Source organism: Staurois parvus, unplaced genomic scaffold (genome assembly GCF_062004578.1).
Source record: "Staurois parvus isolate SC_StPar_1 unplaced genomic scaffold, SC_StPar_1.0 ptg000277l, whole genome shotgun sequence".
In the NCBI taxonomy this organism is placed as follows: Eukaryota; Metazoa; Chordata; class Amphibia; order Anura; family Ranidae; genus Staurois; species Staurois parvus.
Genome location: NW_028318073.1, coordinates 1813623 through 1825722, shown reverse-complemented (window position 1 = coordinate 1825722; position 12100 = coordinate 1813623). Strand labels below are relative to the sequence as shown.

Here is a 12100-nt window from a genome sequence, read left to right as displayed (position 1 = left end):
ATGGTGGTAACTTGTGTGGGCACACTCCTGAGCTGGCTCTTGTTTCCATAGACACACAGAGTGTGGCTCAGCCCTGCCTCCTGCTTCCTCCTCTGCCCCGCTGCTTTCACTGAGCCAATGAGGAGAGACAGAGAGCCTCTGCTCTTGTGCACATCACTGGATCGAGATTGGGCTCAGGTAGAAATGGGGGGGGGGGGGGGGAGTTGGCTGCAAGCAGGGTTTTTTTGTAGCTGTGTAGCAACCACTTTAAAGGATAAGTTCACCTTTCGGAACACATTACACCCATAATCAGGGTGTAACATGTTGTGAACTGACTGACCCCCGCACCCTCAGTTGTGACATCTAACAAGGGGTCTTCTTCCCCTGCTTGCTCTGCCTGCCCAGCCGCATCACTCATTCACAATATTCTGTGAAAGAGAAAACTACAAGTCTTGGCACCCTTTGCAGCTGTCGATTTGTAGTTCTCATGGAGCTGTGAAAGTTCAGTGAGTCTTCCTGTCACTGAGTATCTGCTTGCCCGTGCGATGTTTGGGCCCACAGATACACTGACCATTAGACCTACATGGCACCAGCGTTCTGCTGATCGTGGGTGTAAACCTTTAGAGGCTCCATAAACAAAATAATAAATGCACATTTTTTCACCTGCAAAGAAATGTGCATTTATTATTTTTTGTTAAAAAGTGAACTTATACTTTAACCACTTGCCCTCCAGAGGATTTACCCCCTTCCTGACCAGGCCATTATTTGCGATACGGTGCTACGTTACTTTAACTGACAATTGCGTAGTCATGCAACGCTGCACCCAAGTGAAATTTATGTCCTTTTTTCCCACAAATTGAGTTTTCTTTCGGTGATATTTGATCGCCTGTGTTTATTTTTTGCTCTATACACAAAAAAGGCCGGCAATTTTGGAAAAAAAACCCAATTTTTTTACTTTTTGCTATACAACATATCCAGTAAAAAAATGTAAAAAATCAAACTTCGTCATAAATTTAGGCCAAAATGTACTCTGCGACATGTCTTTGCTAAAAAAAAAAATCCCAATATGTGTAAATTAAATGGTGTACGTGAAAGTTATAGCGTCTACAAATGGCGGTATATATACTGGATTTTTTTTAATACTAGTAATGGCAGCGATCAGCCACTTATAGCGGGACTGCGGCGGGCACTGACACTGAGGGAGACTGACTGCCACTGACATCCACAGTAACACTAATACAGTGATCAGTGCTAATAAAAAGCACTGACACTATATTAATGACACTGAGCAGGAAGGGGTTAACATCTGGGGCGATCAAAGGGTTAACTGTGTGCTGTTTTACTAACTGTGCTGTGTGTTTTACTGTGTAAGCATGCTGCTTTGTATTGCTTTGCTATGCAAAGCAATACAAAGCAGCATTCTGGTGCTGACAAGGGAGAGATCTGTGTTGTTTACATACAGACCTCTCCCGTCAGTGTTCCGCGGCGATTGCCGGGTGTTGGCAGAGAATCTCCAGCTGGGACCCCGTGATCCACAGCTTAGCCACCAATGGAAATGCAGCTACCTGCCCTACCCAGAAATGCAATCGCGTATATATATATATACACGTGATTTTGCGCAACCCTGCTGCAGTAGTTCTGCTATAGTGCAGTAGAGAAGTGGTTAAGCTGTAAATGGCAGTGGACAGGTGTTTATATGCTGCAGTCGCGATGCTTTGCTGGTAGCAAAAACTACCCAACATGTTGCTATTGGTAAGCCCACTGAATTGTGACCCATTAAAGTGAATGAGGATGTGCGACATGTTTATTAGCAAAAATGGGGTTAAAACAGGCGGTGTCAAATCTCCTCCTCACGGGCTTGTCAATTACCTCTGAAAAGCGATCTGAACGCGGATCACTCTTTAGAAGAGCAGAGAATTTAGACACGTCTAAACGCACCCTTATTGTGCACACGACAAACTGCCTGTGTGCATGAGCCCCTACGCAAGCTTCATCCATCTCAGCTTCCACGGTGGGCTATATCTTCTGGTTCCTTCCCTGGAATTATGAACTAAATCAGTATATAAATCAAATTCCTTTTCCACCCTCATGTTACGTCTGCAACAGTCAGTGCTGAGTATACCGCACTCAGCCCGATCATAATGATTATTAGGGGTTGCCATAGCTCTTCACGAGCCGACATCCCCCTTCTCTCCAATGCTCAGCACCCCCGGCCTACTACCTCCTCTCCGTCTTCCTCTCCCCACCCCTGGCACAGGCCTCTGTCCCCGCACTGCGCCTGCGCACAGGCCTGGCTCAGGAGCCATGTTGTGGGATCTACTAGGCTTGTATTCTCCTGGATCTAGTACGTCTCTACGTTTAGGAGTGTGAGAAGGCTTGGAAGGCCCGGCCTGGTGTGCTCGTCAGCGGGGACCCGGCGGCCCGGCCCGGGGCAGCGATCTTGAGGGTGCTGCGGACACCCGGGCGGCTGGTCACCATGAGCACGGGCTGCGACTTGTCTCGGAGGAATCCGCAGGAGGATTTCGAGCTCATTCAGAGGATTGGCAGTGGCACCTATGGTGATGTGTACAAGGTAAATAAGTGCGGAGTGCTGGGAGCTCTGCTGCCATTAGGACAGCCTCTTCTATCAGGACATCCAGCACCGGGAGATCCCTTTCCGGGACACAACTAGTGTACACAGCAGGGGTATGGCCATGGTTGGCCATGACAGAGATTGCAGAGATGGGTCATATGACAGACACAAACATACCTGTGTAAGGAGAGGTGGGGTGGCCAGTGCCATGGTGCAGACACTGCCCTGGGTGTACCAGGACTACATGGAATGCCTGCTGTTAAAGAACAAGTGTGCAAATGGAAAATAACAAACGTTTATACTTCCCTAGATATCTCCACCATTGGTCTGATGCTGCATCTGTCTACCATTGGCCCTACACTGAGAACTGAGCAAATACGTGACTGCTGATTGCTCAGTTCTGCTCTGAGCAGAGAACAGGGGCTGTCAGTCCCCACTCTCTGCCCCTCCATTGCTCACTGGCGCTCTGGGGGGGGGGGGGGGGGTGTTGGAAGCAGATCTCAGTCAGCTGTTAGTCCAGGAATCTAGGTGGATGCCGACATTATTGTCTGGATCCCTGCAGAATCTGACCAGCTCAGTGACATTAGCCAGCAGTTGGTTGAGTCTGGGTCACAGCAGTGCACTTAGTTCTGCACAGGAGAAGTATAGTCAAAATAGCTTTGGCTATACTTCTCCTTTAAATGAGATGTTTGGGGTTAACAGAACACATACAGCTGTGATGCAGCATCTGTCTCACTTTGGCTCTAAGCCCAAGAATTGAGCAATCACATGACCACTGATTGCTCAGTTCTCAATCCACTTGGAATGGAAAGCGGTGACTGTCAGTCAAGAGTCTCCACTCTGCCCCTCTAGTGCGCAAGGGGAAGACATGGCTGGCTCTTAGTGAAGTGGAGCCAGCTATCAGGCAGCTGGGTGGATTCTGACATGATGGATCCTTCCAGGGCCTGGAGTGGTTTTGCCACACCAGCTGTTAGCGAGATTCTGGGTCACTGGAGAGCAAAAGTAAGGGCACTGCTATGACCTGCAGAAGTATGGATAAAAAAGCTTTGGCCATACTTCCCTTTTACACCAAACATAAAAATGATTAGTTTAGAGTTTACCAATCCATAAAGTGTAAGTTCACCTTTTCACAAAAAAATGAAAAGCCAAACTAACACCCTATACTCTCTCAGCCATCCCTGGTACCTGCTGCATGTACCTCCGTGGTTGATGAGCTGTCACTTAACACACAGCTGGTGTAGCAGTCCAGTGTTTTGAAAACCCTTTCCTTAAGGGTTTGGGATGGATCAGAGTGATTATAATTGGTCACTTGCTGGCACATGACCACTGTGACCAGCTGCAATTGCTGTGAGCCATCTTGGAACCCTAAGGAAAGACAGGAGAGAAGAGCATGGCTTTCAAATTTCCAAACTGCTGCACTGACTGGGTGGGTACTAAAAGCTCAATGCTCACAGAAGTAAGTGCAGCAGGGGTCAGGAGGATGTAGGATGTTCATCTTTTCTTTTTTTGTTAAAAGGTGAGATTAAAGAGGAACTTCAGTACATTTTTAAAAATTAAATGTCAGCGGCTAGAAATACTGTGGCTACTGACTTTTAAAAATCAGGTACTTACCCATGGATTCCAGTACATTTATTCCACAACCGAATATTCTCATCATTGCTGGTTGATGGAACTGCCATTCTGGATTTATGAGCTGGCTCCCCACCGTGCATGCATGAGATCACAAGGCCCAAGAAAGGCTTGTCCTGCATCTGTCTGGGACATGTGACATGTTCCAAGAGGCTGCCGGCATGACAAGCAATGTCACCTTTACATAGGGAGGTGGGATTGGGTAGCAGCAAAAAAATTGTTCCTGAACGCGTGCTATTGTGTCCAGGGTCGGTCAGAGGCTCTAACCTCTTTGATTGCCCTAGCTGTTGATTTGAGTAGAAATCTGACAGCCACTGCTGTTTGCACACACTGTGCACATACAGCATGTAGCTTCGCCAGCAAGGCTCTACTGACTCTCACTGGTGGTTTCCCCTGTCTAAATGTAGCCTAAATGTGTTAGCTGCATTAGTTTTCTTTTTTTTTTCATTTTTTTTATTTTCACCTGGTAATTGGCCAGCAACACACTTCTGGGTTAGGATGTCTTCAATGTCGATGGAGGAGAAGTGGAGACACTTTGACAGCAGCATTGTCAGTCTGTGGAGAGGGTAGTGTTAGATGCAGTAGCAGAATGAGATGGACTTGATTAACAGATTAAGGCTTGCTAACACTTTTTAAGCAGCTAAAGCAACAGTTTTGTTTCCCTTTTTTTGGGATAAAGGATTTCCATGAATAAAAACTGACCATTGTAAGCACTCTTGTCAGTGTTAAATGGTTTGTTACAATCTTCTAACTGCCACTTATGCTGCATAGTTTAGTTTGTTTAGGCCCCTTTCACAGAGGCATTCAGTCTAGTTCCATCTGCCAGTTTTTCAGACGGATTCAGAGGGATCCAGACGGAACCACAATGTATGTCTATGGGTGGGTGGATGTAAACAGATCATCATGTCAGTTCAGGTCTAGTTTTTTTTTTTTTTTTTTTTTTAAACGGAACAGCCAGATCTGTTGAAATGGAATGGAAAGGATGTAAACGGAACTGAGGTAAACTGAACTGAAGACAGATGTGCAAACTGTAAACTGAATCCGTTTTTTCTTTGAAAAAAACATGACTGAATGGATGATGTCCATGTGATAGGGGCATAAAGGTGTTAAGTTAAAAATTACAAGACTTACTGGCTGGATCTACAGGTGAAAATAGAGGGAAAGAAAAGCCTAAAGCAATAGCCCTTAACCCCTTCACGCCTAAGGGTAAAACAAATCTTAAAGCCTAAGCACAATTTTGGAACTTTGACATATGTTAGCAAAACCGTACATATCATCACAACTACTTTGTGCATGTAGGTGGATTATAACTTGTTTTTTTCAAACTGGGCTTTCATTTGGTGATAAATGGTAAAGGATATCTCCACATTTTTTTTTTTTTTATTATTAAAAGAAAACTGACCCAAAATAGTAAAACAACCCTTTTTTTTTATTTAGCTGTATATTTCTTGCTACTAGCATAAACAACCCCAAATAATTTCTCCTGCTCCTGATGATCGCAGTGATACTACGTGTGTATGCTAGTTGTTGTTTGTACCTGTAGTACAGCCCAGAAACAATAGTGCACATTTTGCTTCTTTTAATCCTGCCACTAACTGATACTAACTTAAACATTAAAAAAAAGAATACTGACCTTGATCCATACACTAACCCTGGCACTGACCTCGATCAAACCTTGATCTAGGTATTTTTATTTATTTTTTAGCACTCACTTTTTTTTCTCTCTGAAAGGACAGAGAGATACAATGTATCTCTCTCCTCCATTCAGAGAGAAAAGAAGGGGGGCGGGTTTCACAGTGACTGATCAAGGGCGATCATGTGCCATGGAATCGAGAGTTTTGGGTCCTGATTGTTAGAACGGGACCCGGGGCTCACTGACACCCCAGCCTTTGTGCTGGAAGCGTGCCATGCGGCATGCTCCCAGCACAAAGACAAGTACGCAAATTAGTGGCCACTCGGGAAAAAGCCCAGTTCTGTGAGGCCGCTAATTTGCGTATGCTTGGTGCCAAGAGGTTAAAACTACTAATTGCTAAAACCAATGGCCACTACTCCATACTCTTACTACTTGACCTCTCTGAGGCTTTTCATACAGTTGACCATCTCCTCCTCCTCAAAAAAAACTCCACTCTCTTGGCCTCCGAGACTCTGCTCTCTCCTGGTTCTCCTACTTATCGCAGCGCTCCTTCAGCATTATCAATAACTCTGGCTCCTCCTCTCCACTCCCTCTTTCTGTAGGGGTCCCTCAAGGTTCTGTCCTTGGACCGCTACCCTTCTCCATCTACACCTCCTCCTTGGTCATTTGATAAACTCCCACGGCTTTAAGTACCATCTCTATGCTGATGACACACAAATCTATCTTTCTACTCCTCACCTGACCCCTTCAGTCTCCTCTTGCATTAATAACCTACTAAGTGACATATCGGCATGGATGTCACTCCACTTCCTCAAACTCAAATCTTTCCAAAACTGAGCTCTTATGCAGGCCATAGACAGTTCGTTTATCGTCTGATTGTTCGTCCAAAAGAATAATCGGCTTATTTTCGCACTGTTAGTGGGGCAATGGCATCGGCCGATTTTTGCGGTTCCTCCTCATTTCGTTTATCGGTCATGCTGGAAAATACATGAAAAACGGCTGATTTTCGCAATCATTGGTGGCAACATCGTTGTACAGAACGAACAATGTTTCTTTTTCGGATGCAAAATCGGCCGATAAACGAACCGTCTATGGCCTGCATTAGTATTCCCTCCAGCCTGTGCCCCCTCCCTTGACTTATCCATCAAGATCAATAACACAACCATCAGTCCCTCCCCTCATGCCAGGGTGCTAGGTGTAATCCTGGACTCCCATCTGTCCTTTCAGCCCCAAATCCAATCGGTGTCCAAATCTTGTAGACTTCACCTCCACAACATCTCCAAGATACGCTTGTTCTTAACCTCTGAAACTACTAAGCAACTTATTCACTCCCTTGTTCTCTCTCGCCTTGACTATTGTAAGTCGCTCCTCATTGGCCAAACTCATCGCAGGCTATCCCCTCTTCAGTCTGTCATGAATGCTGCTTCCAGACTCATCCGCCTTACTAACCGTTCTGTATCTGCCACCCCTCTCTGCCAATCCCTTCACTGGCTTCCCATTGCCCAAACGATAAAATTCAAACATTAACAATAACATATAAAGCCATTTATAACTCTGCCTCAAATTACATCACCAATCTTGTCTCCAAATATCACCCAAACCGTACTCTCCACTTCTCGCATGACATTCTGCTCTCTAGCTCCCTTGTCTCCTCCTCCCATGCTCATCTCCAGGACTTCTCCAGAGCTTCCCCCAACCTCTGGAACTCTCGACCCCAATTTATTAGACTATCGCCTACTCTGCTCACTTTTAGGTGATCTCTGAAAACCTATCTCTTCAGGAAAGCCTATCCTTCCCCCAGCTAATAATGGAATTTTCTACTCCTCCTACAAGTCCATCTCCCACAGTTACTACCTTTTGTACCACTAGCCACTCCCTCCTAGATTGTAAGCTCCAAGGAGCAGGGCCCTCCTAACCCTATTGTATTGTTGCTGTATTGTCTCCCATTCTATTGTAAAGCTCTGAGCAAACTGTTGGCGCTATATAAGTCCTGTATTATAATAATAATAATAAAAATATTTATTTATTTAGGTACTTATATAGCGCCGTCAATTTACGCAGCGCTTTACAAAAATATATTGTACATTCAAATCAGTCCCTAACCCTCAAGGGGTATACAATCTAAAGTTCTAACTCCCATTCATACATACACATACTAGGGACGATTTAGACAGGAGCCAATTAACCTATCAGCATGTCTTTGGAGTGTGGGAGAAAAACGGAGTACCCGGAGGAAACCCACACAGTCACAGGGAGAACATTAAGTGGTCCTAGATCACTTCAGGCTGGTCCCTTTTTCAGGTATAGCTATGTAAAACATTAAAAATAAGTGCTTATAAAGTCCAGTGATACATCATCTGACCCCGTTGTGCACATGCTCAGTTGCTCTTTATTTTTTTAAATTGTGCCAGAAATATAGAGGCCAATCTGCTGACAGCTAAAGATTTACTGTTGCTCAGATTGTCTGGGCTTCAGCAAAATGACAGTTTCTGGAAGCAAGAAACAGGAACAATGCTGGAGGCAATTTACAGCACACATTAATTTTGGTAGCATAATTATTAATGTGGAATGTATGTTCCTTGCCAAAGAACATTATTTTTCATCAAATTGTTATGGAGTAAAGTCCCCCTTTAAGGGATGGTTCCTGATGAACCGGAATTCATTCCATTGGTGACACCCTCCTGTACCATATTCTTTGTTGAAAAATCAAAGCAGCCAAGCAGATGGTTGTTGGCCGAACAGTGTCTGCTTTTGAATTGGATGCAATCACTATTCAGGTATTTTGACAGCCTCTGGTACTGGCTGTCATATTACAATACCTGCAGCAGTATATTCCATCATCTGTTCTGTATAGTGTGGATGTAGCAATCTGTAAGCCTACAGGCTAAATGAAAAACACTATTTGGTGTATGGTCAGCTTTGGACAGTTGTCACAGGAACAAAGGTACCCATTAGAGAATTTTCAAAACTTTTGATTTACTCTCACTTTCATTTCATCCCTGTGACATTGGTGATCAGGACAATAAAAGAGAATTAATCTCCTTAATGTGGGACACAGATGACATTAACCACTTGCCCTCCAGAGGATTTACCCCCCTTCCTGAGCAGGCCATTTTTTGCGTTACGGTGCTGCGTTACTTTAACTGACAATTGTGCGGTCATGCAATGCTGCACCCAAATGAAATTTACGTCCTTTTTCCCCCACGAATAGAGCTTTCTTTCGGTGGTATTTGATCGCCTGTGCTGTTTTTATTTTTGCGCTATAAAAAAGTCCGATAATTTTGAGAGAAAAAAACTATATTTTTGACTTTTCTATTAAACAAGTCCAGAAAAAAAATTTCAAAAATCAAATTTCTTCATAAATGTAAGACAAAATGTATTCTGCTACATGTCTTTGCTAAAAAAAAAATCCCAATGTGTGTAAATTAATTGGTTTACGTGAAAGTTATAGCATTTACAAATGGCGGTATAGATACTGGAATTTGTTTATTTATTTTACTAGTGATGGCGGTGATCAGCGACTTATAGTGGGACTGCAGTGGGCATTCTGACACTGGGGGGAACTGGCTTGGTGTCACTGACGTCCCCAGTGACACCAATACAGTGATCAATGCTAATAAAAAGCACTGATGCTGTACTAATGGTACTGGGCAGGAAGGGGTTAACATGTGGGGCAATCAAAGCTTTAACTGTGTGCTGTTTCACAGTAAGCAGTGTATGTGCTTTCAACTGTAAGCACACTGCTTTGTATGGCTGTGTTATGTAGAGCCATACAAAGCAGTGTGCTGGAGCTGACAGGGGAGAGAACTGTATTGTTTACATACAGTTTTTTCCCCCCTTTGGTAATACTCGGCGATAAATGATTGTGTGTGGTAACAAAATGTCCAATTCACCCCCCAAAAAAATAACGATTCTGCAGTATTTAACACAAAATTAAAAATGTGTTGGTATTTTTTCAGATGCAGCGTGGGGGTCCCCTCAACCTCTAGAGGTCTGGTATGGATATTAAGGGGAACCCCACTCAAATTTTTTTTACAAAAACGGTCCCCCCCAGATCCATTCCAGACCCAACATTCATTAGGGTTGTGAGGGGACCCACACGCCATATTTTTGTTTTTTATTTTAGTGTGGGGTTCCCCCATAATCCATACCAGGCCTAGGGGCTGTTTTTTTTTTTTTTTTTTTTTTTTTTTTTTTTTTTTTATATATACACATTTTGGTTTGGGGTTTTCCTTAAAATCCCCCACACTCTTTTTTTGCATCATTTATTTATTTCAGGTACTTATATAGCGCCGTCAATTTACGCAGTGTTCTATACATATATTGTACATTCACATCATTCCCTAACCCTCAAAGGGTTACAATCTAAGGTCCCTAACTTACATTCATACATACTACGGCCAATTTAAACAGTATCCAATTAAACTACCAACATGTCTTTTAATTGTGGGAGGAAACCGGAGTACCCGTAGGAAACCCACGCAGGCACAGAGAGAACATGCAAACTCCAGGCAGGTGGTGCCATGGTTGGGATTCGAACCAATGACCCTAGTACTGCCAGTTGGAAGTTCTAACGATTTAGCCACTGTAATTTCTTACATGTATTGTTTTCATTCAGCTGTCAGTGGGACACCAGCTGACAGCTGATGAGTTATCCATTGTTAAGGACACCGCGGCTGGCTTCCTTAACAACCAGCTGAAAATATGCGATAATTACCGCAATACAAATATTTTACTGCAAGAGTTATTTACCGCAGAATTCATAGTGAATTGCACATTTGCAAAATGTTTACCGCATGCGTTATTTTACTGCATTTTTTTGGTCGTAATTTAACTCTTAGTGAATTGACCCCTTAGTCCTGATTCACACCGGTGCGATTTGTAAATCTCATGTCGCGCGTGAAGTTGCATCTGATGTATTTCTATTTGGCACTGTTTTAATCAGTGTGATTTAAAGTAGCATAATTTCAAAAATAGTTCCTGCACTATATTTGGTGATTTAATGTGTGACTTTCATTGACATCTGTACATGTGAATTTCCACACCCCAGTCACTGCAAGGGCACACAGAGCACAATTGTTTTCTATGTGCCTCAATTATATCAGAATGGTCAGAAAAATGTAGACATGCCTAATCACAAACTGAAATTTGATTGGAAATGATACAATACTTTTTTTATAGATTAAAATAAAGGTATATTATTGATGGTGCTAACATTGTTTATTCACTTTCTGCCAATACAAATGGTGGTGCTCTGTGCAGACTCTACATGTGAACTTTTTTTATCCTCTTGACCTGTTCCATCTGCCAGTGGAATGTATAATAACTGTTGACGGCCATTTAGAGATCGTTTTTTGTTTACTTTAGGATGCAAAATTTTGTTGTATAGGATTACTTCAGTGTTTTTCAAAGCTGATCATAAGCAGCTGGTTCCTAATGAATGTGTTTCAGGAATGGAACATGTTGCATTTACATGCAGTGCAACTCATTACAAAGCATCATATGTGCTGCAACACAGATTAAAAGATAGAAAAACAATTTATTTTGCCTTCTGTAAACAAAAAAACCTGCACATCAGTGCAGTGCTTTAAAAAAAAAGCACATCAGCGCAATGAATTAAGAAAATGGATGTGTATGTATGTCAAATCAGGTGTATTTAACAAGTGTCATTGTAAGCTAAATGAAACAGATGTGGTCTGGATGTAGCCTAATTATATAAATTTGATTTATGTTTGCAGAAACGTTTGAAGTGACAATCTCCCTTGCCTATGCAGGGCAAAGAGAAAGTGTTATTTTGTGTAACCCTGGCACGCATGTACTTGTCTTTCCTCACTCTTGCACCATTCTGTTTGGCTGTCAGGAATATAAAGAAATACCTTGCACTTCTTAGTATGGGTGAGCATGTGACTCAGTGACAGTGTGAGGTGACTGGTGCAGTGCTGTCACATGCGGATGTTGAAGGGTGCCATAGTCCTGTTTAGGTGCAGACAAGTCAGTTTAGAGCTTACACAGGTCAAAATGCTGGGGAGGAGGAAATTTAAAGTGGAACTAGTCAGAAAAGCCCTGAGAGATCACTTCATACTGGCCCCTTTTGCAGATAAATCCAGTAATACACTGTCTCACCATGCTGTGCACATGCTCAGTTGCTCTCTATTTTTCAGCACTGTGCCAAATATGTAGAGAACGATCTGCTGACAGCTTAAAGATTTACTGCTGCTCTGTGGCTCTGGGCTTCAGCAAAGTAACAGCCTCCAGCAAAAAGAAGCCGGAACAATACTGGAGGCAAT

At 43.2% G+C, this 12100-nt stretch overlaps 1 protein-coding gene across 6 annotated transcripts in view; it reads left to right on the top strand.

The window, feature by feature from the left end:
- Nucleotides 1–2245: 2245 nt before the first annotated feature.
- MAP4K3 (mitogen-activated protein kinase kinase kinase kinase 3) overlaps nt 2246–12100 on the top strand; it is a 478522-nt gene continuing 468667 nt past the window's right edge. For all 6 annotated transcript variants that reach the window (XM_089681775.1, XM_089681773.1, XM_089681774.1 and 3 more), the window contains exon 1: nt 2246–2551. In XM_089681775.1, coding sequence (XP_089537901.1) covers nt 2456–2551 — 96 coding nt within the window. In that variant the 5' untranslated portion in view covers nt 2246–2455. The remainder of the gene's footprint in view (nt 2552–12100) is intronic.